The sequence below is a fragment of the Lepidochelys kempii genome, chromosome 5 (assembly GCF_965140265.1).
Source record: "Lepidochelys kempii isolate rLepKem1 chromosome 5, rLepKem1.hap2, whole genome shotgun sequence".
Classification (NCBI taxonomy): domain Eukaryota; kingdom Metazoa; phylum Chordata; order Testudines; family Cheloniidae; genus Lepidochelys; species Lepidochelys kempii.
Genome location: NC_133260.1, coordinates 130,681,425 through 130,709,121, shown reverse-complemented (window position 1 = coordinate 130,709,121; position 27,697 = coordinate 130,681,425). Strand labels below are relative to the sequence as shown.

The 27,697-nt window shown below is 49.2% G+C and overlaps 1 protein-coding gene across 2 annotated transcripts in view; it reads left to right on the top strand.

Moving 5' to 3' along the window:
• Nucleotides 1–27,697, top strand: part of LOC140911863 (neuronal acetylcholine receptor subunit alpha-7-like) — a 130,248-nt gene that overhangs the window by 4,447 nt on the left and 98,104 nt on the right. For both annotated transcript variants that reach the window (XM_073345880.1, XM_073345879.1), the window contains exon 2: nucleotides 17,960–18,099. In XM_073345880.1, coding sequence (XP_073201981.1) covers nucleotides 17,960–18,099 — 140 coding nt within the window. The remainder of the gene's footprint in view (nucleotides 1–17,959; nucleotides 18,100–27,697) is intronic.

Sequence of the window (27,697 nt, the reverse complement as noted above, 5' to 3'; positions counted from 1 at the left end):
TTGCAGTGTAGATATACTTTGAGGGAGAAATCTTGGCTCCACTGAAATTAATGGAAGTTTTGTCATTGATTTCCATGGAGCACGGATTTCACCCTAAGTTCCACTGACTTTCAATGAGACTTCGGGCTTTGGGGCTAGGGTGTCCCCACTCCAGGGTACTCTTTCTGCACTGGCTACTTTTCTGACCCACTGACCATTACATATAATTTAAAGCAAATGCAAGTTATTTAATCAACAATTAATTTTAAAAAGAATAAGGAAAAATGGGAAAGGTTAAAGGAAACACATCAACCTGCTCTGTGGCAGGGAACATCACAAACAGTGTCTCTGGAACGTCAGGGCAGTTCACAGTCTGTTCCTTGTAAGTCCCAGGCCTCCTGCTCCAGCCCTGGCTGTGCTGTAGGGATGCTGTGGGTTGGACACTTGCTCTGGTGGTGGCCACACGCTCTCAGGCTCTAAGTGGTAGGACCCTTCTTCCCAGTGTCGCCCCCGCCCTGTCGGGGTTACGATCCAAGCCTGGCCTGCAGAGCCCCTTGGCTGAGGCATCTCCCTGTGCTGGGCCCACTGCCCAGGGTCCCCCTCGGTCTCCCCAGCTGCTCACCGCACTCAGCTCCAGACTGCTCCAGCCCCAGCTGCACCACTCTGTCTCAGGACTGCTGCTGCTGCTCTGCCTCCAGCTCCCTGGGCTGCTTCTCTGGCCCCTCTGCCTCTGGTTGCTGCAGCTCTGCTCCCGGGACAGGTCTGCTCTGCAGACTGCTTCTGTGACTCTGCTCCCAGCACTGACCTGCTTCCTGGGCTGCTTTTCTGGCTCTGGTTGCTGCAGCTCTGCTCCCAGGGCAAGTCTGCTCTCTCTGGGCTGTTCCTCTAGCTTTGGGGCTGCAGCTCTGCTCCCAGGACACAGGTCTGCTCTCTCTGGGCTGCTTTTCCAGGCACTCTGGATCTAGCACAGTTCTGCTCCCCAGCTCAGCTTGAGCCCCTGCTTTCTCCTTAGCTCGGCCCCACTTTGTCTGATCCAGGCAAATCCAGCTCACACAGAGGACAGGACCTCCCTGGCTTCCTGACTCCCTGATTAGCCTGCTCGCCCTGTCATTCAGGCTGACCTGGAGCATTGGCCTCTCCCCATTGTTCCTGGGGGCTGTCAGTCTCAGGGTCCTCATTCCCCATTGACCCTTCCCCCTTTTTAGTACTGGGAGCTAGCAACTAAAACACCCCCACTGAATGTTAGTAAGGGGGCAACAGTGCCTTTACACTTGGCAGGGCTTATTTGAACCTTCATAACTTTCTAAGAGCCTTTAAAAGTCAATATAGTTATGAGAGGTCAGTTAATGCACTGAGGGAAAAGGGATTTACAGCACCCACTTCTATCCTTAAGATTAAAAAACCCTTAGATCATTCTGGGTGCAAACAGAAACAAGGTCTAGGGCCAGGTTTTCAAAACAGTTCAACACACATGAGCTCCCACCGAGAACAGAGACCCCCTCCCAATTCATTCCCCCCCCCAATCGAGAACAACAGCGTCCCCCTCCCACATTCCATCCCCCCATTGGGAACCAGGGTGGCTGCGGGGTCCTGGCCATGGGTATGTCAGCGGCTCACAGTCAGTAGGGATGAGTTTCCTGCAGCTCCCATTACATTAATGGAATCTGTTAAGGACTGCATCAGTGAACGCCCTCTAAAGTTCGGCTCCCCGGCCATAACCCTTGAGGTCTGCAGTGTTTCCAAGCTTCAAGCTGTGAGACCTTTGGCTGCCTAAGGGTCTTAACCCAGGGCTTGTCAGGTCCCATGCACAGCGTCCCACACCTCCTTCCACAGAGCCTAACTCTAGCTACCCTCAGCCCACCAGGAAAGAAGTTCTGCATTGGTGGGGCTGAGTGTTACACGAAGAAGGTGGTGCAGTCAGAGTCCATGGTCACTTATAAGGCAGCCAGTGGGGGAAAAACAGTCTTTCATCCCCAGGAAGAGGTTATTGAGGAGGTAGCTGCTTAAAGGCCCCATAGGTTCATCGCTGACCGACCACCCCCCGTCACTGTAAAGGCGTTTCTCCTCACGCACACAAAGATTCTGCCTCAGAATCAGTTTCAGATGTGCCTGTCCCCAGACTGGCCTTGAAGGTGTAAACTCCTGCTCAAACCCAGGCCCTGCTTTGCTCTCAGGGAATAGCACGGTTGTTCAGGCAGTCCTGTTGGTTCTGCTATCATATGGGCACTCTGTTGCCCAGGCCCGCTGACTGGGGGAGGGGGGCAAAGGGGGCAATTGCCAGTGGCTCAGGCAATTTAAAAGGGCCCAGGACCCTTGGCCGCCACCACCGGTAGCTGCGCAGTTGGGCTAAGGCAGGCTTCCTGCCCACCCTCGCCCTGTGCTGCTTCTGGAAGTGGCTGGAACGGCCCTACGGGTGAGCGGGGGGGTCTCTGCGTACTGCTCCTGCCCCAGCGCCAACTCTGCAACTCCAATTGGCTGCCTAGGAGCCACTGCCAGAGGGGTGTGCCGGTCGCTTTCAACCCCCTCCTGCAACCAAACTCCCTCCCAGAGCCCAACCCCGCACCCAAACTCCCTCCCAGAGCCTGACCCCCCCACACACCCCCTCCCAGAGCCCAAGCCCGCACCCCCCCAACACAAACTCCCTCCCAGAACCTGCACCCCCTCCCGCAACCAAACTCCTTCCCAGAGCCTGACCCCCCCCCCACACCCCCTCCCAGAGCCCAAGCCCGCACCCCCCCAACACAAACTCCCTCCCAGAACCTGCACCTCCTCTTGCTCCCATACTAACTCTCAGAGCCTGCACCCCCTCCCGCAACCAAACTCCTTCCCAGAGCCTGCACCCCCTCCCGCAACCAAACTCCTTCCCAGAGCCTGCACCCCCTCCCGCAACCAAACTCCTTCCCAGAGCCTGCACCCCCTCCCGCAACCAAACTCCTTCCCAGAGCCTGCACCCCCTCCCGCAACCAAACTCCTTCCCAGAACCTGCACCCCCTCCCGCAACCAAACTCCTTCCCAGAGCCTGCACCCCCTCCCGCAACCAAACTCCTTCCCAGAACCTGCACCCCCTCCCGCAACCAAACTCCTTCCCAGAGCCTGCACCCCCTCCCGCAACCAAACTCCTTCCCAGAACCTGCACCCCCTCCCGCAACCAAACTCCTTCCCAGAACCTGCACCCCCTCCCGCAACCAAACTCCTTCCCAGAACCTGCACCCCCTCCCGCAACCAAACTCCTTCCCAGAACCTGCACCCCCTCCCGCAACCAAACTCCTTCCCAGAACCTGCACCCCCTCCCGCAACCAAACTCCTTCCCAGAGCCTGCACCCCCTCCCGCAACCAAACTCCTTCCCAGAGCCTGCACCCCCTCCCGCAACCAAACTCCTTCCCAGAGCCTGCACCCCCTCCCGCAACCAAACTCCTTCCCAGAACCTGCACCCCCTCCCGCAACCAAACTCCTTCCCAGAACCTGCACCCCCTCCCGCAACCAAACTCCTTCCCAGAGCCTGCACCCCCTCCCGCAACCAAACTCCTTCCCAGAGCCTGCACCCCCTCCCGCAACCAAACTCCTTCCCAGAGCCTGCACCCCCTCCCGCAACCAAACTCCTTCCCAGAACCTGCACCCCCTCCCGCAACCAAACTCCTTCCCAGAACCTGCACCCCCTCCCGCAACCAAACTCCTTCCCAGAACCTGCACCCCCTCCCGCAACCAAACTCCTTCCCAGAGCCTGCACCCCCTCCCGCAGCCAAACTCCTTCCCAGAGCCTGCACCCCCTCCCGCAACCAAACTCCTTCCCAGAACCTGCACCCCCTCCCGCAACCAAACTCCTTCCCAGAACCTGCACCCCCTCCCGCAACCAAACTCCTTCCCAGAACCTGCACCCCCTCCCGCAACCAAACTCCTTCCCAGAGCCTGCACCCCCTCCCGCAACCAAACTCCTTCCCAGAACCTGCACCCCCTCCCGCAACCAAACTCCTTCCCAGAGCCTGCACCCCCTCCCGCAACCAAACTCCTTCCCAGAGCCTGCACCCCCTCCCGCAACCAAACTCCTTCCCAGAACCTGCACCCCCTCCCGCAACCAAACTCCTTCCCAGAACCTGCACCCCCTCCCGCAACCAAACTCCTTCCCAGAGCCTGCACCCCCTCCCGCAACCAAACTCCTTCCCAGAACCTGCACCCCCTCCCGCAACCAAACTCCTTCCCAGAACCTGCACCCCCTCCCGCAACCAAACTCCTTCCCAGAGCCTGCACCCCCTCCCGCAACCAAACTCCTTCCCAGAACCTGCACCCCCTCCCGCAACCAAACTCCTTCCCAGAGCCTGCACCCCCTCCCGCAACCAAACTCCTTCCCAGAACCTGCACCCCCTCCCGCAACCAAACTCCTTCCCAGAGCCTGCACCCCCTCCCGCAACCAAACTCCTTCCCAGAGCCTGCACCCCCTCCCGCAACCAAACTCCTTCCCAGAACCTGCACCCCCTCCCGCAACCAAACTCCTTCCCAGAACCTGCACCCCCTCCCGCAACCAAACTCCTTCCCAGAGCCTGCACCCCCTCCCGCAACCAAACTCCTTCCCAGAACCTGCACCCCCTCCCGCAACCAAACTCCTTCCCAGAGCCTGCACCCCCTCCCGCAACCAAACTCCTTCCCAGAGCCTGCACCCCCTCCCGCAACCAAACTCCTTCCCAGAACCTGCACCCCCTCCCGCAACCAAACTCCTTCCCAGAACCTGCACCCCCTCCCGCAACCAAACTCCTTCCCAGAACCTGCACCCCCTCCCGCAACCAAACTCCTTCCCAGAGCCTGCACCCCCTCCCGCAACCAAACTCCTTCCCAGAGCCTGCACCCCCTCCCGCAACCAAACTCCTTCCCAGAGCCTGCACCCCCTCCCGCAACCAAACTCCTTCCCAGAACCTGCACCCCCTCCCGCAACCAAACTCCTTCCCAGAGCCTGCACCCCCTCCCGCAACCAAACTCCTTCCCAGAGCCTGCACCCCCTCCCGCAACCAAACTCCTTCCCAGAACCTGCACCCCCTCCCGCAACCAAACTCCTTCCCAGAACCTGCACCCCCTCCCGCAACCAAACTCCTTCCCAGAGCCTGCACCCCCTCCCGCAACCAAACTCCTTCCCAGAGCCTGCACCCCCTCCCGCAACCAAACTCCTTCCCAGAACCTGCACCCCCTCCCGCAACCAAACTCCTTCCCAGAGCCTGCACCCCCTCCCGCAACCAAACTCCTTCCCAGAACCTGCACCCCCTCCCGCAACCAAACTCCTTCCCAGAACCTGCACCCCCTCCCGCAACCAAACTCCTTCCCAGAGCCTGCACCCCCTCCCGCAACCAAACTCCTTCCCAGAACCTGCACCCCCTCCCGCAACCAAACTCCTTCCCAGAGCCTGCACCCCCTCCCGCAACCAAACTCCTTCCCAGAGCCTGCACCCCCTCCCGCAACCAAACTCCTTCCCAGAGCCTGCACCCCCTCCCGCAACCAAACTCCTTCCCAGAGCCTGCACCCCCTCCCGCAACCAAACTCCTTCCCAGAGCCTGCACCCCCTCCCGCAACCAAACTCCTTCCCAGAACCTGCACCCCCTCCCGCAACCAAACTCCTTCCCAGAGCCTGCACCCCCTCCCGCAACCAAACTCCTTCCCAGAGCCTGCACCCCCTCCCGCAACCAAACTCCTTCCCAGAACCTGCACCCCCTCCCGCAACCAAACTCCTTCCCAGAGCCTGCACCCCCTCCCGCAACCAAACTCCTTCCCAGAACCTGCACCCCCTCCCGCAACCAAACTCCTTCCCAGAGCCTGCACCCCCTCCCGCAACCAAACTCCTTCCCAGAACCTGCACCCCCTCCCGCAACCAAACTCCTTCCCAGAGCCTGCACCCCCTCCCGCAACCAAACTCCTTCCCAGAACCTGCACCCCCTCCCGCAACCAAACTCCTTCCCAGAACCTGCACCCCCTCCCGCAACCAAACTCCTTCCCAGAGCCTGCACCCCCTCCCGCAACCAAACTCCTTCCCAGAACCTGCACCCCCTCCCGCAACCAAACTCCTTCCCAGAGCCTGCACCCCCTCCCGCAACCAAACTCCTTCCCAGAACCTGCACCCCCTCCCGCAACCAAACTCCTTCCCAGAACCTGCACCCCCTCCCGCAACCAAACTCCTTCCCAGAGCCTGCACCCCCTCCCGCAACCAAACTCCTTCCCAGAGCCTGCACCCCCTCCCGCAACCAAACTCCTTCCCAGAACCTGCACCCCCTCCCGCAACCAAACTCCTTCCCAGAACCTGCACCCCCTCCCGCAACCAAACTCCTTCCCAGAGCCTGCACCCCCTCCCGCAACCAAACTGCTTCCCAGAACCTGCACCCCCTCCCGCAACCAAACTCCTTCCCAGAACCTGCACCCCCTCCCGCAACCAAACTCCTTCCCAGAGCCTGCACCCCCTCCCGCAACCAAACTCCTTCCCAGAGCCTGCACCCCCTCCCGCAACCAAACTCCTTCCCAGAGCCTGCACCCCCTCCCGCAACCAAACTCCTTCCCAGAACCTGCACCCCCTCCCGCAACCAAACTCCTTCCCAGAACCTGCACCCCCTCCCGCAACCAAACTCCTTCCCAGAGCCTGCACCCCCTCCCGCAACCAAACTCCTTCCCAGAACCTGCACCCCCTCCCGCAACCAAACTCCTTCCCAGAACCTGCACCCCCTCCCGCAACCAAACTCCTTCCCAGAACCTGCACCCCCTCCCGCAACCAAACTCCTTCCCAGAACCTGCACCCCCTCCCGCAACCAAACTCCTTCCCAGACATCATGCTCAGGGCCACAGAAGGCATAGGGAAAGACACTCCCTGCCATGAGTAGCTTAAATGAAGCTTGTGACAGACCCTAGTTTCCTACTTCTACAGGCCACTTCCACCTGTGGTAGTAGGGAAAAGATCAAGAAATCTTGAACAGAGAGAAAACCTGCTTTCAATCAGAGGCCTCTGCATCCGATGAGAAAATTCCCACAGCAGGCTGGCACAGCCATTGGACACGGGACCAGTGAGAAGGAAGCCTGCAGGCTAGGGTATTCCATGAGAGAAGGGAAGTGCAGAAACCTGACAAGGGATTTCTTTGCTGAGAGAGCACACTCTTCAGCCTGTTTCTGATCTCACATGCACAGGTGTAGCACCACTGACTTTGGTGGCTGTGCTCCCAACTTAGATCAGCATTGGGCCTTACAGTTCTTTGGAGAGGAATCAGAGCATGACTGTAGTTGCCTGGGGTCCAGTTCTATTCTTGCTTCCAATGGTGCAAATCAGGAGTGACTCCATTTAAATAAGTGGAATTACAATGGCATAAAACCTGCTTATGCAAAATCAGAATCTGGCCCCTGCACCCACACTGCCCCAGAGTACCTGTTATTGCTCCTATTTCTGCTCTTGGAAGAGAATTATTCAAATAGGTCAAAGCTGACATGGTCCTCAGTGTACCCCGGTAGCCACGAAGGCCCTAGTTTTCACACTGTTTGCCTTCCCCATCAGGTCTTACAAAAAGATGGGAGTCGGGGTCTAATCCTGCACTCACAGCAAAGACAACGGTGTATGGCTGCTTGGAAGCAGAGAGACACACGGTAACAAAACATGATGCTCCAAAGGAGTCATTGACATTGAGAAAGGACTTGTACAATAGGCCACACGTCAAGACATGGCTAATGTTCAGACACTTGATGTGAAGATAAGCAAATCAGATCAAAGCCAGCCAAAATAAAATATTTCGACCAAGGGCTCTAGATCAGGTCCTTGCTTGATTAGTTGCCAGCATAACTGGATCAGCCAGACAGGGTCATAGCGCTCCTCATCAAGAGATTCTCAAAAGCAGCATCCAACTTCAGTCTGGAATCTTAGCTTGGCTTTCAGAGCCCCCCTCACCCACTCATCCTTCAGAGCCCTGAGCTCCGCTGCCTCATTTTCCTTTCCATCGAAGTAGCCCTTTTGTGACAGTAATCACTTCCACTAGCAGGATTTCAGAATGAGGGGCTCTGTCCGTGGTCCTCGTCCTGCTTCCTCCATACAGACAAATCGAACCCTAGCTTAAAATCAGAAACTCGGTTGTGCCTGCTTAAACCAGGGCTGAATTGGATACAAAGGGATTTACACCGTCTTTGATTCCGCAGTGTCTAAAAGCAAAAGCTGAGCACATGTTTGATGTTCAAGACCCACCCAAAACTTCTATCAGAAAGTACACAATCCCTCCTAGACATCCTCTGTCCACTTCAACCCACCAGCGAGAGGGAAGAAAGCACTAATGGCTACATGACTTAAAGCAGGCACTGCCGAGACGTCCCTGTAAATCCACAGATGTATATTCACCTAGGCCAATGGCCGTGTCACAGGCTACACAAGGCTACACTTCATAGGAGGAAAGGTGTGTAGCTTTTCCTTCAGAAAATTGGCAGTCACTGCTGTCTAAATTTCACAGTGGCATTGGCAGACAGGGATAAAAAGGAGAAATAAATTATTGTGGCTTAGCTGATCATTAGGGTGAGTTTTTTTAAAAAGCACTCAGCATTGGCTCGACTCCAGAATTAATGGTAAAACTCCTGCTCTTACTGGCTCTTCCAGGTGACTCACAATTTCTCGGGACACAGTATGTGGTGTGCGCAGACTGCACAGCAGTCAGGAAGTTCTCTGCTCTGTAAAAAATTAGGGTACCGAGTAATGTGATATTTACAAGTACTGCTGTCACTTTGGGGGCATTCCGCTTGGCAGGGATTGAAGGAGGTGGCTCTGAAATGTGATTGGTGAAAACTAAAAAGCTGCTTTCAATATAGGAAGAGTGATTTTGTGAGTAGGGTACATCTACACTGCAATGAAAAACCCTGTGCCAGCTGACTTGGGCTCGTGGGGCTTCACCTTAGGGGTTGTTTAATTGCAGTGTAGATGTTCAGGTGTGGGCTGGAGCCTGGGCTCTAGGACTCTGCGAGGCTGGCCAGCTGTGAGTGTCTAATTGCAGTGTAGACACATACCCTTCACCACTGGCCTGGGACTCAGGAAATCTGGGTTCAATTCCTGGCTCTGCATCCTGTGCAACTTTGGAGAAATAACTTAAGTTTTCCCCCTGTAAAAGGAGGATAATACTTTGTTTCTTTCACCCTGGTCTGTCTTGTCTATTTCAGCTGTAGGCTCTTTGTGTCAGGGAATGTCTCTCAATATGTGTTTGTATAGCCCCTGACGCAATGGGGCCCTGATCTGAGTTGGGGTCTGTAGGCCCTACCGTAATAGAAACACTGTTTGTATGACTATCGTGTGTAGGAGCCCCAGGAATGGACCAGGACCCCTGGCGCTGTACAAAAAGAATAAAGAAAAATAATGAAAGAAACGTCAGTCATATCTGTACCTGGATATCTTACTATCATCATCTCTGAAATTCTGCTCACATCTACACTGCCCCAGCTGCTCCCGTGCTGAAATCCTTATCCTGGCTCTATACTGGCTCAATTCTCAATGGTCTTCCCAAATCTCCAGCATGTTCACAATGAACCTGGTGCCAAGTAGGCTTTTCACACCTACAACATATCACTCCTATTCTCAGACAACCCCACTGGCTTCCTGCAGCCAGCTTGAAACTGAAAATAAAATAATACCTAGCTTGTCTATAGCATTTTTCATCGGTGGATCTCAGATTGCTTTACAAAAGCATCATGATTTCCATTTTATAGATAGGGAAACTGAGGCACAGTGAGGTGAAGTATCTTGCCCAAGGCCACATCAAGAAGAGAACTAGGGTCTCCTAATTCCCAGGCCTATGTTCTGTACTAATGGTTCTCAACCAGGGGAATGTGTACCCCTGGGGGTACTCAGAGGTCTTCCAGGAGGTACATCAACTCATCTAGATATTTGCCTGGTTTTACAACAGGCTATATAAAAGCACTAGCAAAGTCAGTACAAACTAAAATATGATAGACAATGACTTGTTTATACTGCTCTGTATACTACATACTGAAATGTAAACACAATATTTATATTCCAATGGATTTATTTTATAATTATATGGTAAAAATGAGAAACTCAACAATGTTTCAGTAATAGTGTGCTGTGACAATTCTGTATTTTTATGAGACTCTGAAGGTTAGAATCAAAGACTATACAAAAGGGAACTAGCTGAAAGAGAGTTTAACCAAAGACAAGAAATACTCAAGTACAGAGCATACATGTTATGAGGCAATTGATGAGAGAGAATTACAATTTTCATGTCTAAACAAGGATACAATTTTAAGAGTACTTTGTCTTTATGGACTAAAATCCAAAGGAAAAAGGACTTAAATAAAAGAAAGAAAGGGCTTACAATTGTGGGAAAATGCCATGACACTGACTACACATAAGAACAAAAGCAGAAGGGAATATTGGTATTTTGAGGGATTAAATGACATGCTTTACATTCCCAGAAATCTGCAGAATACACTAAGTAAATTTATGCATGCACATGTCTGCCAAAGTGGATTGAATATGTTGCATTTCTTCAAAGCTGGTTAGATTCCTAGTGAATATTCTAAAACAGACACACCTGAAAAATATTTTATGCTCCATACCTTCACATTTTGCCTGGATCATCCCCACTATCTGTTTCATTATTCTTTATTTCACATCCTTGGAAAAAAAATCCTTACATTTGTTTATTCCATACGAAAACTTCATAGTGGAAACTAAAAACCCTATACGAATCTATGGAGAAACCACCTGAAAGATAAACATGTAAATGCAAATATCCCATAAGATTCTAGAAGGGCTTTTAGGATTGTCAAGTTCCTTCCCCACTCTGAACTCTAGGGTAGAGATGTGGAGACCCGCATGAAAGACCTCCTAAGCTTATTCTTACCAGCTTAGGTTAAAACTTTGCCTTGTCCTTGAACAGAATACTGCCACCACCAAGCGTTTTAAACAAAGAACAGGGAAAGAGACCACTTGGAGATGTCTTCCCCCGAAAATATCCCCCCAAGTCCTACACACCGCCTTTCCTGGGGAGGCTTGAGAATATTATCCTAAACAATTGGTTACAAAATCATCAAAGACCCAAACCCCTGGATCTTGGAACAATGGAAAAATCAGTCAGGTTCTTAAAAGAAGGATTTTATTAAAAAAAAAAAAAAAAAAAAAGAAAGAAAGAAAGGTAAAAATCATCTCTGTAAAATCAGGATGGAAAATAGTTTACAGGGTATTCAGATTCAAAACACAGAGGATCCCCCTCTGGGCAAAACCTTAAAGTTACAGAAAACAGGAATAAACCTCCCTCTTAACACAGGGAAAATTCACATAAAACAAAAGATAAACTAATCCGCCTTGCCTGGCTTACCTATACTGGTTGCAATATTGAAGACTTGGATTAGGATGGGTTGGAGGAGATGGATTTCCGTCTGGCCTCTCTCAGTCCCAAGAGAGAACAACCACATAAACAAAGAGCACAAACAAAAGCCTCGCCCCCCAAGATTTGAAAGTATCTTGTCCCCTTATTGGTCCTTTGGGTCAGGTGCCAGCCAGGTTAGCTGAGCTTCTTAACCCTTTACAGGTAACAGGATGTTGCCTCTGGCCAGGAGAGATTTTATAGTACTGTGGTTACCCTTCCCTTTATATTTATGACAAGGATATCTCCATTTTGCTAAACAGATGCTTCTTTAGTTTTCTTAATACCGTCTTGCTGTATAAGCTTTCCTATCAGATTGAGTGATGTCTGAATTCACTATACAAATAAATCCTACATCCTGGTATAATGAGATTGATGTTCAAGAAAGGAAAATTTGGGGAATTAAGAATATATGATTGTTTAAAAAAAAAGAAAAAGAAAAAAAAAGGGTATGGGCAAGAGAGAAGGGATCCATCAGGAATATGCAGATTCAGTTAAAGGTTCAGATTCAGAAAAGGTAAGGGCAGCAAATAAGTAGAATGAGTTAATGATAGCCTAAGGGGTTAAGGGCTTTTACAAATAGATCAGGAGACAAAATACTAGAGAAGCAGCAGTGTGATGGGAAGAGGAATGAAGTTAATGATGATTCAAGAATGCTGAGCTACAGAACTGCTTTAAGATCTAAACGTCACTCAAACAAAAGCAACGTAATAATTGGTGGAGACCTGGTAACAGCGGTATATATAATAAAGGAAAAGGAATATTTTTGGAATAGTCAGGGAGGACTGGACAAAGGCCTGGACAATATCAATAATATGAATCAAGTAATAACTGTCTGTGTAAAGTTCCTCCGCTAAAGCAAAAAGAGGGAAGTAGAAACAATTAAAATAATTCAGATGAAATCACCCTCTAAAAGCTTGAACACATAAGACATGCCAAAAGAATTAAAAAAAAAAAGTGGGGAAGAAAGGGAGGAAGCAATAAATGTGGCCAGCAGAACTCAGATTAAAACTCCCTAACTTTTTTTTTTAAATCCAAAAGATGTTATTTGGGAGTGGGAAGGGATGTGCCGAGACGGATTTCAAGGAGGAGCAAGTTCCAGACCCACTAGGACCCAATAGAACAAAAGCCCAATCACCTACCAAATTCAGATGTAAGTCAGATTACAGCAGCACCTCAAGAGCCTACCCAAGATCAGGGGCCCATTGTGCTGCGTGCAGCACAAACACAGGCTGCGTCTACACTACACACCACTGGTGGTGGCACATAGTGTACGTGTAGCTACACACTGGGTGGGTCCACACTGCGGCGTGTAGCTACCTGTGTCAGTGAAAGGCTCTGGCAGAGGGGGGGCAGGGAGACACTGCATGGCTAACAATAGCAGCCTAGAGAGGGAGGCACACCTTGGGTGAGCAGAGTGTGTACTCGCCTACCCACCCACACCCTTCAGGCATGTCTTTACTCCCCTAAGCCGCTCCTCACCAGCTCCCTGGCTGTTTATAGCCATGCTGTATGTAGTCTCCGTGCGGCCTACAGAAGCATGCAGTGCAGAAGTACCCACAGAGGGAGAGATTGCCTTCCCCAAAGAGCTTATTTCTACATAGACAAGACAATGGGTGGGAGGGGAGATAGAGGCACAGGAGGGAAAGTGACTTACCTGAAGTCACGCGTCAAGTCAGAGGCAGAGCCAGAAGCAGAACCCAGCTCTACTGGATCCCAGTCCAGCGCCCTATCCAATGGGCTGCACAACAGACAAGGGGGATGGACAGACGGGAGAGGAATGCTCAGTGGTACAATCCATAAATAGTGCCTGCTGTCTGAGCACAAGGCTCCAGCAAGAGGTTCTCAGATACAGCCAGGTCCTGCACCTTTAAGGGCTTTAAAAATCAGTGTCAGGTTACACTTTGAATAACTTTACAATCAAAGCAGCTAACCAAAGGGTACAGAGCCCTGGAGTCCTAAGGAGACTATGCAACATGCAGTACCACAAATGGGCAGCTCTTCCCGGGACGCATGCTGCTGCCAACTCATACTAGACTCAACATCACCTGAGCCAGGAGCACCACTGAGCGCTTCTCCTGCATTGTCTCCCCCAGGCCTTCAAAGCACTTTGCAAACGCCAATGAACTAAGCCTCACAGCTACCATTTGAGAGTAGGACAGTAAGTATTATCTGTACGACCCACACTAACACAGTGTGGCTCTGTTTCCCTCTAGTGGCTAGACACTTACAGAGGTTTGAGTCCACAACCTTTGAGCTTAGGAGGCCAGTTAATTAAAGCTAGCCCTGTTCCTCCTCTCTCTCTTTTTGCACTTCTTTCCTGTATCTCTTCTCAGCCTTGGACTGATGGGCCAATTGAGTTCGTTACTCCCAGTCAGCTTCTCCTGGGGCAGTAATTGGCCTCTAAGGGATCAGAATGCAGGCTCACCTACTCACTCCCTGCACTCGGTCACACTTGCTTACTAACTTCATAGAGTTTAAGGCCAAAGGGAACCATTAGCTGATCGAATCTGATCTCCAGTATATCACAGACCTTTACATTTTACCTAGTTACCCCTGTCACTTGTGTTTGGTTCAAATATTTCTTCCAAGGCTTGATCTGAAGACATGAAGAGATGGAGAATCCACCACTCCCGTTGGGAGTTTGTTCCCACGGTTAATCACCTTCACTGTTAAACATTTGTGCCTTCATTCTAATTTGAATTTGTGCAGCGACAGCTTCCAGCCATTAGACTAAAGAGCCCATTAGCACCCAGTATTTTCTCCCCCTAGAGCCTTTTGGGATCGTCTATTTTATCTGCAGCACTGCCTATAGTTAAGGTTGCCTTACACTTTCTGTTATAAGACTGGTTTCAGTTGCTTATAACTTTGCCAGACTTTCCGCCCCCAAGCTTGTTCTCTGCTTGAGGTTGAATTAAAAAAAATTCACAAACAGGGGTCAGCCATTTCCATGAAGAAAGTTAAGGGAAAATACATTGTGTTGCCAGCATTTAACTTTTTTCCAATCCATTTCTTTGAAGAACTCCAGTGCCTCTGTGATTTGGAGCAAAAACTAGAAATGAGGCAGGAGGGTGGTCCTGGGGTCAGAGGGGTGCATTGTGCTCCTCACAGAAAATCCACCCAGATCTGGCAAAGTTAGAAGCCTTTGCACATGCTCAGATATGGTTCATCTTGCTTCTAAAATCTCGGAATGTTCCAACTGCACTGGGCACCCTCCAGCCTCACTGCCGTCATATGCACCGAGGGTACTTCCCAGCTCCCACCACCTTTCATCCACTCTGAGCATGCTCATAGGCTCCACAGTGCTTGGCTCCGCATGGCGAACAACAGCAGCAGCCGCCTCTGTAGCCTAGAGGAAGGTGCGTTTGGTTGGAAGCCAGCAACAGACCAAAGTGTCTCAGCATTTCTACTGACTAATGGTAATATTTCTGGGTATCCAGGCCTTTTTCTTGAGCCAGGCCTAATGCCTCCACCATAGAAGGGAGACAAGTATCGTTCCCACAATGAGGTAATGGCAAAGTTGTGCATTATCACTTCTGGCAGAGCTGGAACACATGCACATCTAATATGGCAGACTATAGTCACACCCACACAACCTTTTAGAATGAATAGGGCAAATCTGTGTGCTTGGTAACCACACTGCGCAGAAAAGGCCAAGATTAGTACCCAGAAATTCTGATTCAGGCTCTTCTACTGCTGGCTGGGGAATGGCTAAGTAAAGCACTAGCAAAACGTGTACTGCATTCCCCACCCCACAAAGGCTAGTCCACATATAGGATAACAACCTACTACTGCTACCAGTTACTCCTTTGTCTCAAATGGTAGCAGTCTGTGTTGTAGATCTAAAGGTCCTGCATTCAGATCCTGATGATAACCCAGGAAGGTGTCAATCTGGTTCTAAATAATGGTATTACTATTTTATAGCTTTCTTTATTAAAAAAAGAGAGAGAGAGAGAGAGAGATAGGAAATTGCATTTTAAAAAAACCCTATGTTAAAGGCCATTAAGGTCGCAAAATCAAGCATTCTAATGCCAGGAGATGCCAGATTTAAGGTTGACTGTACAACTTCAAATCAGCCCCCTTGTGAGTATGCATTACGATACAGTCTTTAATTACATAATCACATTTTCCATAGCACCCCTGCCTGATTAGTGCATACATTAGTGCATACATAGTGCATTAGTGGATAGTAAAAGAGGCCATTCTCTTGTGCTTAAAGACAAGAGCTCTGGGTTCTATTCCTGGTTCTGCTACACACTTCCTGTGTCATGTGGGGCAAGACTGTACCACAATGCATCTGCACAAGGGAAGTGAATGATGGTTTCATCTCATGTCTGGTGTCACTTTTGAGCAATTGACTTTTCAACTTTACCATTCTTCCAATAGTTATTTTGGATGCAATTTCATACTGGCCACCGGAAAAAAGATCCAGTCCCGAAGACCGGGGCCAGATTTGTGCAGCTCACTACCAGTCCCCAGACCCAGAAATTACAACCTCCTGTTATAGAAAAATGCCACAATTTAGTTCATTCCAACTTCACACCATGGAGCTTTTGGGGCTTTAGAGAGAGAGAAAACCAATCATCTCCCTGGTGACCGAAGCACTGAGGATTTTAAAACTGTGCTGGTCTAATTTTTCTAAAAAAATTATTTTAATCTGTCCCCAATCTCACCTCTCTTCCTGCTCAGAGGCTGCTGCAACAAAACGAGATGACAGCCTGATTAGACAGGCCAACCATTTGTGACACCAACAGCTGCCTGGGCAATTCGCCAAGAACCTCCAGGCTCCAAACTGCATGCAGATGTACATAATTTCATAGATAAAAAATGAAATGCGCACAAACACATGGCTACAAATCCCAACACAATGGGCTATATAATCACTGGGATATGTTGCTCGTCTCCAAGTTGAGCGGGCGCCAGCAATTGCCCAACACTGAGAGAGGACACAAGATCGGATGATAATCATAGACTATCAGGGTTGGAAGGGCCCTCAGGAGGTCATCTAGTCCAACCCCCTGCTCAAAGCAGGACCAATCCCCAATTTTTGCCCCAGATCCCTAAATGGCCCCCTCAAGCATTGAACTCAAAACCCTGGGTTTAGCAGGCCAATGCTCAAACCACTGAGCTGTCCCTCCCCCCATAATGGAGGACTTCAGCTGCCAAAATATTAACAGGTCCATGAAGGCACTGTTTTGAGAAGAAATTTCTCAACCCCATAAAGAATTGCTTCTTGGAACAGAGGATGCAGGAGGAGATATGTTTGACTCTGTTCTAAGTAATACACAGGAGAGCTTGGTTTAATGAAGCTAAAGGACACAATGGTAGTACAGTCTACACTGTTGTGGATAGAGGGATTTTCAAACGCTAGCATAGAGTGGCTACTGGAGGGGAAAAACACAAGCCAATTTAAACAAAGCTAAGGAGGCAAAACAAGGAGTAATGGTCTCAAGTTGCAGTGGGGGAGGTTTAGGTTGGATATTAGGAATATCCATGTGACACACATGGCAGTTGAGGCTACGCAGGTTATCGAAGCAAAGAGCTGTAGGGTTTTAAGAGGAATGAGACATTTATATGGGGCTAGACTGTGCTTGTTTGGCACAGGCCTGTGTTGAGGGGCAGCAGGGAGGCACTGAGAGAAATAACACCTCCCACAGCTCTACTCCTTTCGCCTTGGTAAATTCTGGCTGCAGTGAAAATCAGTGCAAATTTGGGCATTGACTTCAGGGAAGCCAGGTGTGCTGGTTAGCACATGGGGACATGAAGTCATAGCTCTGTCTATTTCCCACCCGCTGCAGCATCCCTACAGGAACATCTTGATAGCAAGCCTGCACCTCCCCTGAACAAAGGCTGCAATTCTGCCCAGCCCCTGTGAGCACTGCCAAGGGCAAGGAGGAGGCTCTTTTCTGCCTCCCCCAGACATGCATGGTCACAGAGGGCCAGGCCTAATCAGATCCATTGATAACAAGGACCCCACAGTTAACTTAGATAGGATAAACACACATACAGATGTCAATGTAATGCCAGCTCTCGGGCTTCAGGACACAATGCAGCCACTCAGAGCTGGGCGAAGTTTTTTTGACGCTTGGTTTTTGCCTTCAAAAACAATAAAAATGCATTTTTCAGTGCTCTAGAAGTATTTACAAATTCAGGCAGAATTCTACTAATAGTTTCAGCCAGGAAATTTTTTTTTTAATTTTTTGAAATGTTTTGTTTCGAAACACAAATATGGTTGGAACCCCCCCTCCTGCACCCCACAAAAGCGGAAACACCTGGAAATGACCAAATCTAAAACCACATTGTAGTTTGGGCTTTCCTGCCTTAGAGAGCTTCAGCTGTGTGTTTTGTCATGTGGCAAAAAGATTCCTAGCCAGCTTATATACCTCTAGTTCTTTGGCTGCTCCGTGATAGAAACACATGCAGTGCACGATGTTTTATGAAACCATAGAATGGAAGATGTGTTCGATATGGGCAAACTTGAGGAGGTCTTTACTTTCTGGGAATCTGCTTCTCTGTTTTAGAAGATCAAAATAAGCTACGGAGGATTCAGAAATAAAATGGACTTTCTGATCGGGCCAGATGATTTATGTCACCATCTTTTTTTCCCCTCCAAAAGTTTCCCAGCAGGGTGAAAACCAAAGGCGTCTGTACAGAGAACTGTTGAGGAACTACAATCGCCTTGAACGCCCCGTAGTGAATGATTCCCAACCTCTTGTTGTTGAGCTACAACTTTCTTTGCTGCAGATAATCGATGTGGTAAGTCAGCGGCAATTCTGCTTCTTGGGCATAACCTCATTAAGATAACGAATTCAGCTGCTGTTGTAAATGGTGTAGGGACGGCATGTTGCCTCTTAATCAGACTGTTATAGAATGGAATTTGAGAACAGAATGGTTTGGATTAGGGATTTTGCAGAATGCTAACACATGGGTTTGTCACTTCGGAATACTAATACCACTCTAAATGCACAAATGTCCCTGACAAGATGAGAAACGTGTTGATTAATTATGTAGCTTTTTAATGATATTACATAAAAACACTGTACATCTAAACAGCTTATGAGCCATGTGTTACTACAAATTAATAAGCATGTGCTATTCCCAGAGCCAGCCTCCAAGCTGTAGTTATGGGCCCTGTGCTATTTCTGGAGCTACTCCTGAGGACGTGTGTGGCTATTTGAGGCAATACACAACAGGGACACTGGAACAATTTGTATAGTGGGGGAGCTGAATGCCATTGGACCAAACTGTAAACCCCGTATATGAGGAAAAGCACTCCAAGCCAGGGACTGCAGCTGCACCCCCAGCACCTCTAACTCCAGTACCCCGATACACAATGGCACCAGTTTGCAGAGACGGCAGTGCCTGTCTGTCTACAAAAACTGGTATGGCTGGTACTCCAACTCCTCTGCCAAACAGCCAGGTGGCAACAGCAGCTGCTTCTTGCTGGCAGGGCTGGCTCTAGGATTTTTGCTGCTCCATGCAAAAAAAAAATTTTTTTGCCCCCCCCCCCGCTTTTTTTCGTGACCCCCCACCCCCGGCTCCACCCCAACTCCGCCCCTTCTCAACACCTTGCCCAAATCCCCAGCCCCGCCTCCTCCCCCGGGCATGCCCCATTCCCCCCCCGCCCAGCTTCCTGCGGCTCCCCTGGCACTGCACTAGCTCACCTCCACTCCGCCTGCTCCCGTGAACACGCCGCCACTCCGCTTCTCCCCCTCCCGCTCAGGCTTGCTGCTTCAAACAGCTGTTTGGCGCACGGCAAGCCTGGGCGGGAGGGAGGGAGGAGCAGCGACGGCAAGCTCAGGGGAGCAGGTGGAGGCCAGCTGGGGCGGCGGGGGCACATTTCTAGGGGTGGCATGGCCTAGAGCCGGCCCTGCTTGCTGGCTTCTGAGCATGCAAACGAGGGTGGGGGAGTGCAGAGTGCTGTTAGTCATGAGTGCAAGATGCAGAGAGAGAGAGAGAGAGAGCAGGGGAAGGGGCCAGCTGCAGCGGAGTGGGTGTAGATGTAACATGAAGCACCCTATGAGTCACTGGCAGCAGGGGTCAAACCTAGACCTAGAGAATCTTAAAGCCTGAGCTGCTACTGTAAGCGCTAGAGGCCCTTTCTGTGTTAGCCAAGGCCTGGCAGAGTTGGGGGGTCAGGGGGAAGATATGCCCCACAGTGAACTTAAACATGCAAAATAATCCAAGTCAAAATCTCCCCTCCACGGTGAGGAGGGTTTCATTGTATAGAACAGCAGCTAACCCCCCCCGAAATAGTCTGACCCTTGCCTTCTAAATACAATATATTCCCTAGACAACTGACTGCATATGTAGTGTCTGCCCACTACATTCCAGCCCCTAGAACTACGGTGTGCGTCTTAGCCTTGTCCTCTGCATGCATTGACACACCACCACCCTCTTTTTATTGTTATTGGCAGTCTTTTATTTTTAAACAAAATAACGATAGAGTTTCTTGGTTTTCTACCAACCTGAGGAATGACGCTGTACTATTTTAAAAAATCATCTATCTTGTCCTCTAGCCCAAGGATAACTTGGGGAGAGGGGGAATTACAGAAACAGATTTTCTGGCATGCCCCAAAAACAAGGCCCCTTTTGGGGGGAGGTTTTTAAAATACCTAGATGAAAACTTCCTTTGAGAGCATTTCTTTAAGCACTTTATCTCCCGGATGTCATCCTGGCTGTTCCAGTGAATTTAAATTTTTATATCTCTTGTGCATGAGCCAAAGTAGGAAAGATTTACTTTATAAAAGGAGGTCAGCTAAGCAGTTATATGCTTTAAAAACAAAGCTTTTGCTCTTTGTCTAATGCTCCAGATGTTGTGGGGGCATTAGCTCTGATCAGGAATGACCTCTTCCCAGACAAGCATGCTATAAGTCCCCTCTGCAGCACTGATCATTAGAAAAGGGTCCCAGATCCAAACAAATCCAAACTTGGGGGACGTTCAGACCCTAAGACATCCATACAGCGTCCATTCAATTAAAATAAAAACAATTCTAGCCTGGCACGATGGCAGCAAGAGACAGGGTCTGGAGAATATTAGAATCCCTGCTTTTGCACATGACATGAGGGTTATGTCTTGAGATCCAAAAAAGGTCACCAATTGTACCATGTTTTCAGCCTCAATTCCGGTTGATTGACAGACTAGCACTGAATTAAACCATTTATCTTCTCTTCCTAAGTGTCCATTCCCAGGGATGCAACCTTGCCATCTGTGCAAATCAGAGAAATTATTTTGTATAGAGGGTGCCATTAAAGTGGCTTGCTTCCCCTTATCCGCTTCATAGGAGGAGAAGCTGTCCATCCGCATTGCTTAGGAGCCGATTTAGCAAAGCACTTGTGTCCAGCCTTTTCCAGCACAGCACTGAAAGCATGTGTCTAAGGCTATGTCTACCCTAGAGAGCTTACAGCTGCACAGCTGTACGGATGCAGCTCTGCTGCTGTAAGGTGTGTTTTTTCACACCCCTGAGCAATGTAAGTTTTGCCAACATAAGCAGTAGCGTAGGCATGGCCGAAGTGCTTTGCTGAATCAGGCTATTTTCTGCCTAGAGAGCAGCTGCTTTCAAGTTGAAGGACACGAGTAGCTCACCACCTTTCTCAAATATCTTTTCTAAACCATCTCTTGTTGCCAGACTCTCATATTATTAAAGATGCAAGGTGGGCGAGGTAATATCTTTATTGGACTAACTTCTTTTGGTGAGACACACAAGCTGTTGAGATTACACAGAGCTCTTCTTCTGGTCTGGGAAAGATATTCCATGCATCACAGCTAAATACAAGGTGGAACGGATTGTTTAGTATAAGTAAAAAAAAAAAGGAGGACTTGTGGCACCTTAGACACTAACAAATTTATTTGAGCATAAGCTTTCGTGAGCTACAGCTCACTTCATCAGATGCTTATGCTTAAATAAATTGGTTAGTCTCTAAGGTGCCACAAGTACTCCTTTTCTTTTTGTGGATACAGACTAACTTGGCTGCTACTCTGAAACCTTAGTATAAGTGGTTAGCACATATTGTAAAGGGACCATTCAAGGTAGAGTGGCTTGTTAGTACCTCTGCAGTCATAGGACTGAGGGGGTTAATGGGTTACAGATTGTTGTAATAAGCCATAAATCCAGGGTCTCTGTTCAGTACCTGATTTTTAGTGCCTAGCAGAGTTATGAATTTAAACTTCCAGGCTTCTCTTTTGAAAGGGTTGTGCAGGTTTCCTTTGAGGACGAAGATGGAGAAGTCAGACAGAGTGATTGCTTTGTGAAAAGTGTTCAGCCACAGAGGATAGGTGTTTTTTGTCTTATCTTCCTGTGTGAGATCATTTGAGAACATAGTGATTCATAGAAGATTAAAGTTGCAAGAGACCTCAGGAGGTCATCTAATCCAACCCCCTGCTCAAAGCAGGACCACTCCCCACTAAGTCATCCCAGCTAGTGAAATAGTGTTTCCTAATATCCAACCTAGACCTCCCCCACTGCAAATTGAGACTATTGCTCCTTGTTCTGTCTTCTGCCACCACTGAGAACAGCCCAGCTCCATCCTCTTTGGAACCCCCCCTTCAGGTAGTTGAAGGCTTTTATCAAATCCCCCTGCACTCTTCTCTTCTACAAACTAAATAACCCCAGTTTCTTCAGTCTCTCCTCATAAGTCATGTGCCCAAGCTCCTAATCATTTTCATTGCCCTCTGCTGCATAGTGGTTCGGGACTATTTAGAAAAGCTGGAGGAGCACAAGTCCATGGGGCCAGATGTGCTGCATCCGAGAGCGCTAAAGGAGTTGGCAGATGTGATTGCAGAGCCATTGGCCATTATCTTTGAAAACTCATGGCGAACGGGGGAGGTCCCGGACAACTGGAAAAAGGCTAATGTAGTGCCCATCTTTAAAAAAGGGAAGAAGGAGGATCCTGAAAACTATAGGCCAGTCAGCCTCACCTCAGACCCTGGAAAAATCATGGAGCAGGTCCTCAAGGAATCAATTCTGAAGCACTTAGAGGAGAGGAAAGTGATCAGGAAGAGTCAGCATGGATTCACCAAGGGCAAGTCATGCCTGACTAATCTAATTGCCTTCTATGATGAGATAACTGGTTCTGTGGATGAGGGGAAAGCAGTGACTTTAGCAAAGCTTTTGACATGGTCTCCCACAGTATTCTTGCCAGTAAGTTAAAGAAGTATGGGCTGGATGAATGGACTATAAGATGGATAGAAAGCTGGCTAGATTGTCAGGCTCAATGGGTAGCGATCAATGGCTTCATGTCTAGTTGGCAGCCGGTATCTATTGGAGTGCCCCAAGGGTTGGTCCTGGGGCCAGTTTGTTCAATATCTTCATTAATGATCTGGAGGATGGCGTGGATTGCACCCTCAGCAAGTTTGCAGATGACACTAAACTGGGAGGAGAGGTAGATACACTGGAGGGGTAGGGATAGGATACGGAGGGACCTAAACAAATTAGAGGATTGGGCCAAAAGAAATCTGATGAGGTTCAACAAGGACAAGTGCAGAGTCCTGCACTTAGGACGGAAGAATTCCATGCACCGCTACAGACTAGGGACCAAATGGCTAGGCAGCAGTTCTGCAGAAAAGGACCTGGGGACTACAGTGGACGAGAAGCTGGATATGAGTCAACAGTGTGCCCTTGTTGCCAAGAAGGCCAATGGCATTTTGGGATGTATAAGTAGGGGCATTGCCAGCAGATGGAGGGACGTGATCGTTCCCCTCTATTCAACATTGGTGAGGCCTCATCTGGAGTACTGTGTCCAGTTTTGGGCCCCACACTACAAGAAGGATGTGGAAAAATTGGAAAACATCCAGTGGAGGGCAACAAAAATGATTAGGGGACTGGAATCAGGACTTATGAGGAGAGGCTGAGGGAACTGGGATTGTTTAGTCTGCAGAAGAGAAGAATGAGGGGGGATTTGATAGCTGCTTTCAACTACCTGAAAGGGGGTTCCAAAGAGGATAGCTCTAGACTGTTCTCAGTGGTAGCAGATGACAGAATGAGGAGTAATGGTCTCAAGTTGCAGTGGGGGAGGTTTAGGTTGGATATTAGGAAAAACTTTTTCACTAGGAGGGTGTTGAAGCACTCGAATGCGTTACCTAGAGAGGTGGTGGAATCTCCTTCCTTAGAAGTTTTAAGGTCAGGCTTGACAAAGCCCTGGCTGGGATGATTTAGTTGGGGATTGGTCCTGCTTTGAGCAGGGGGTTGGACTAGATGACCTCCTGAGGTTCCTTCCAACCCTGATATTCTATGATTCTATGATCTCCTCAGGTCCACAGATGCACAAAGGGCCCTCTTACTTCTCTGCATTTCCAGGTAGCCACATCACAGGCCAGAAGGGATCATTGTGATCATGTGGGCTGATTTCCTGAATACTACCAGCATGTATCATTTTACCCAGCCATTCCCTTTTAGAGAGCCATCAGGCTTGATTTAAAAAGACTTCAAGTAATGGAGAATTTATTACATGCCTGAGTAAATTGTTCCAAAGGTTAATAACCCTTACTGTTTAACATTTGGGCCATATTTCTAGTCTGAATTTATCTAGCTTCAGCTTCCAACAATTGGATGTTACGCCTTTGGCCATGAGATTAAAAAGCTTTCTACCGTCAGAAATCTTCTCCCCTCCTTATAGACTGTCATCTAGTCACCTGTTAACCATCTCTTGGATAAACTATGTAGATAGAGCTGCAGTGAGGGCATAGTATTTGCAGCCAGGGACCAGCGCTCCATGGTGCTGGGTGGTGTACAAACACAGAATAAGAGACAGCCTGTGCTGCAGAGAGCAGACAACCTAAGCATAAGATGAGAGAAGATAGGTGGAAGCACCAGGTAACAATGAGACAAAGGTCAGCATGACAAGCAACAGCCCCTTTGTAAGGTCACAGCAGAGAGTTCTAAGGAGCGAGATGAATCAGGGCAATGTGGTGACCACGCAGATGGTTATGGGTTGCTCCTCCAGGGACAGGGGGTTGCATGAGGACAGAGTGCAGAGGTGCTCATTTGAAAATTGAATCAATGGGTGTTGATGGCTGGGATCATTACCGGAGGGGAGTCAGGAATTGGCATCTCAACAGCATATGAGGGACGACAGGAAGGGCAGCAATTGGCTGTGAAGGACCTTAAAAGTGACGCCAGGTACTTTGACGCAGCAAAGAAGCGGGAGCCAGGGGAGGAACTACAAGAAGAGTTTCAGAGTAACAGCCATGTTAGTCTGTATTCGCAAAAAGAAAAGGAGTACTTGTGGCACCTTAGAGACTAACCAATTTATTAGAGCATAAGCTTTTGTGAGCTACAGCTTCACATCAGATGAAGTGAGCTGTAGCTCACAAAAGCTTATGCTCTAATAAATTGGTTAGTCTCTAAGGTGCCACAAGTACTCCTTTTCTTTTTACAAGAAGAGTGACATACTCAAAGCAATGAGCTAGGGAATATATCTTTGCAGTATCGTGAATGGATATGAAAGCGGTAGGACAGAATAGGTTAAGGCCACAGAGGAAGCAAGCAAGAGGAGACGCAAGAGGAGAGCCTGGGTAAGAGTTTTAGCCATGTGGCTGGAGAAGAAAGGCTGGATCTTAGAGGTGTTTGGCAGGAAGAACTGGAAGATGTTTTAGGAATTAAAGTGTGTATGCCAAAAGTTGACACAGAATTTCAGGAATAGTGTCACTGATGCCATATACGGAGGTATTATCATTGCTTTGCCCCTACTTGATATCCTCCTGCTTACAGAACCATGTTAGCTCTTCTAGCTACAGCCCTGCATCAGAAGCTTGTGTTCACTTGGTTCGGCCCCTGTCCCTGCCAGCTGGGCTCAGGCGGGGAGCAGAGGAGGCCACTGCCCCAGCCAGGCTCTCTCAGGCAGCTGCTGCACTGCACAGAGTCAGTGACCTGGAGTGGCCAGCTTCAGTCACATGAGAAGCAGCTCTGTCCCGCTTCCCACCTGGGCCCAGCCCCCAGGGAGAGCAGCCAAACGCACCGGGGGAGGTGCAGTGGGAGAAGGGGACAGCCAGCCCTCCCCATCAAGTGACTCTGGAGAGTGCAGTGGACCCGGGCTGGGCACAGGGTCCACTGGGCAGAGGAGACATGTGTGGTGGTCACGTGCTCCCCCAGCATCAGGAGGCACGAGTCGTCTGTGCCTATCCCCATCATTATTTATCACTCCATCAATTTTTATCTCATCTGGATGTTTTGCCAGCAATGATTGTATATATTCTTCCAGGTCACTGATAAAAATACTGATTAGTGTCAAGCCAAGAGCAGACCCCTGTGGGACCCTCACTCAAACCCACTTCCAATGGCCTGCTACTGCCTCTCCCATTCAGGTGTGTGTGGGAAGATCATTAGCTCTGCCCCACAGTGCACTGGCTAGCGGGCTGGGGAAGGATTCGGTGCCAGGCATAGGGTGGTGCAGTTCACTTCCTATACCAGAGAATGGTGAGAACCAAGGAGTTGGAGTCACAATCTCAGGCTCAGCAGATAACACAGTTCAACCAGCACCGTTCTGTAGCAGGAGTCACAGAATTAGAGCACGTTGCATCACCTCACTGTACTGGTACTTGCCCAGATTGCTAGGCAAAGCCCCAACCCTCACGCACTCCACCCGCTGAACTCCCAGGGAAGGTCACCAGAGCTCCTCACACAGTGAAGTTACCAGACCAGGCTAGGAGATGCCCGAAATCATAGAAATCCCACACGTCCTGGCTATCTCAGGTGCCCATGCAGTCTGTAGGATAGTGTGCCTATGTACTCGCAGTGCTGCGTTCACCATTGTGCAAATCTTACTCGCTTCAGGGATCACTCACTCGCATAAATCACCTTATTGGGCCTAATGGAAACATGCACAGGAGTTCACCAACAGGTGTAAGCCTTGCACAACTGGCTGGAATTGTTTACTGCTTTCCCTGTCCAGGAAGGGAACATGAAAAGAAAAAAAAAACAGACCAGAATTTACCAGCCTGTTTTAAAATTGCATGACAGGATTAGGGGGATTATCCCACTGGTTAGCCCAGTTCACCTCTCTCCTTCTATTAGACGAGGACCTGGCTTGACATCACATCTATAAAACATTATACAGCAGCTGGAGGAATCTGCTTCCACACTGGCTCTCTTGAACCAAGTCAGGTCTAAACTCAACCAACATGGTAAAAAACAGGTTCTGTGGCATACAGACTCCCTTCTGCAACATGGAAAGGCAAGATGCCTCTCAAGGCTCCATAATTTGCTCTCCATAATGATGAATGCCACGTCACATGGAGAAATCCACATCCTCCCCCCTTCACAAATGTAATGCCAACAGACCCCGGTTGTCGGCAGGCGGGATTGAACCTGGGACTTTTGGAGATTAGTGCATGAGCTTCTACTGCATGAGTTTAAAGCCATATGGCTGTTAGCTAAGGCTGCAGAGCAAACTCATTAAGCTCTCTCTACATGGTCTCAGTGCCACTAGATGGGACAGAACACCACACCCATGAGGTGTGTGGGTTACACAAATAAAAATTTAAAAGCATAAATTGCTTGGATTAGGTTTGGTGCTGCTGGCACCAGCAGTTTGTCTCTGGGATTAATTTAGCATTTACTTAGAAGCCAGTTGTAGCAAACCAAAGCCCTTGAGAATGTATTTTCCATATATCAAAGATATGGCACATGGATGCCAGTGCACGGCACTCTATCACTAGAGCTCAGGGTTCCAGACACAGACCTAAATCACAGCTAAAGCTGACACAGCCCACGTTTGCATGGGAGTCGGTGCACTGCAGAATTGATTAGCCCTTCCAGTCTTGCCCAGAAAACCGATACTTTCTAGGCACTTCCCTGCACTGTCAGCTGCAGAGATGTGTATTTGTTGTGCACAGTCATACACTATTATTTCTTTTGGAGTCACCCCTACTGGCCACAACTGAGACTGAGGCCCCATCTACACACAGTGAGACCCCAAGGAGTTGGCTGTCTACCTAGACATAAAGAGTGGGAGGGGAAATAGAGGCATAGAGAGGGGAAACGACTTCCCAGGGTCACACAGGAAGTCACTGGCAGAGCTGGGAAACAGAACATAGGTCTCCTAAATCCCAGTTCACTATGTGACCTCTCCAATGAATTACACTGCATATGCGCCATTTACAATATAGCTCATTTGTATGCATGGTCTCCTTCATAGTGCTGTTACCCTCCAGCTCTGTAGCAGAACTCAGTGGATCCCAGCTGATGAGGGAGGGGGCTTGGATGGATGGATGGATGGAGGGCCAGTTACAAGGAACTGTTCCTAGTTGCCCAAAGCCCCACTAATGTAAGGGGGAGCAAAATGTGGTCCAAGAAGAGTGAGAATCCTGACAAACTATTTTGGAAATTGCCATGTACACAATACTGTGAGCACCAGG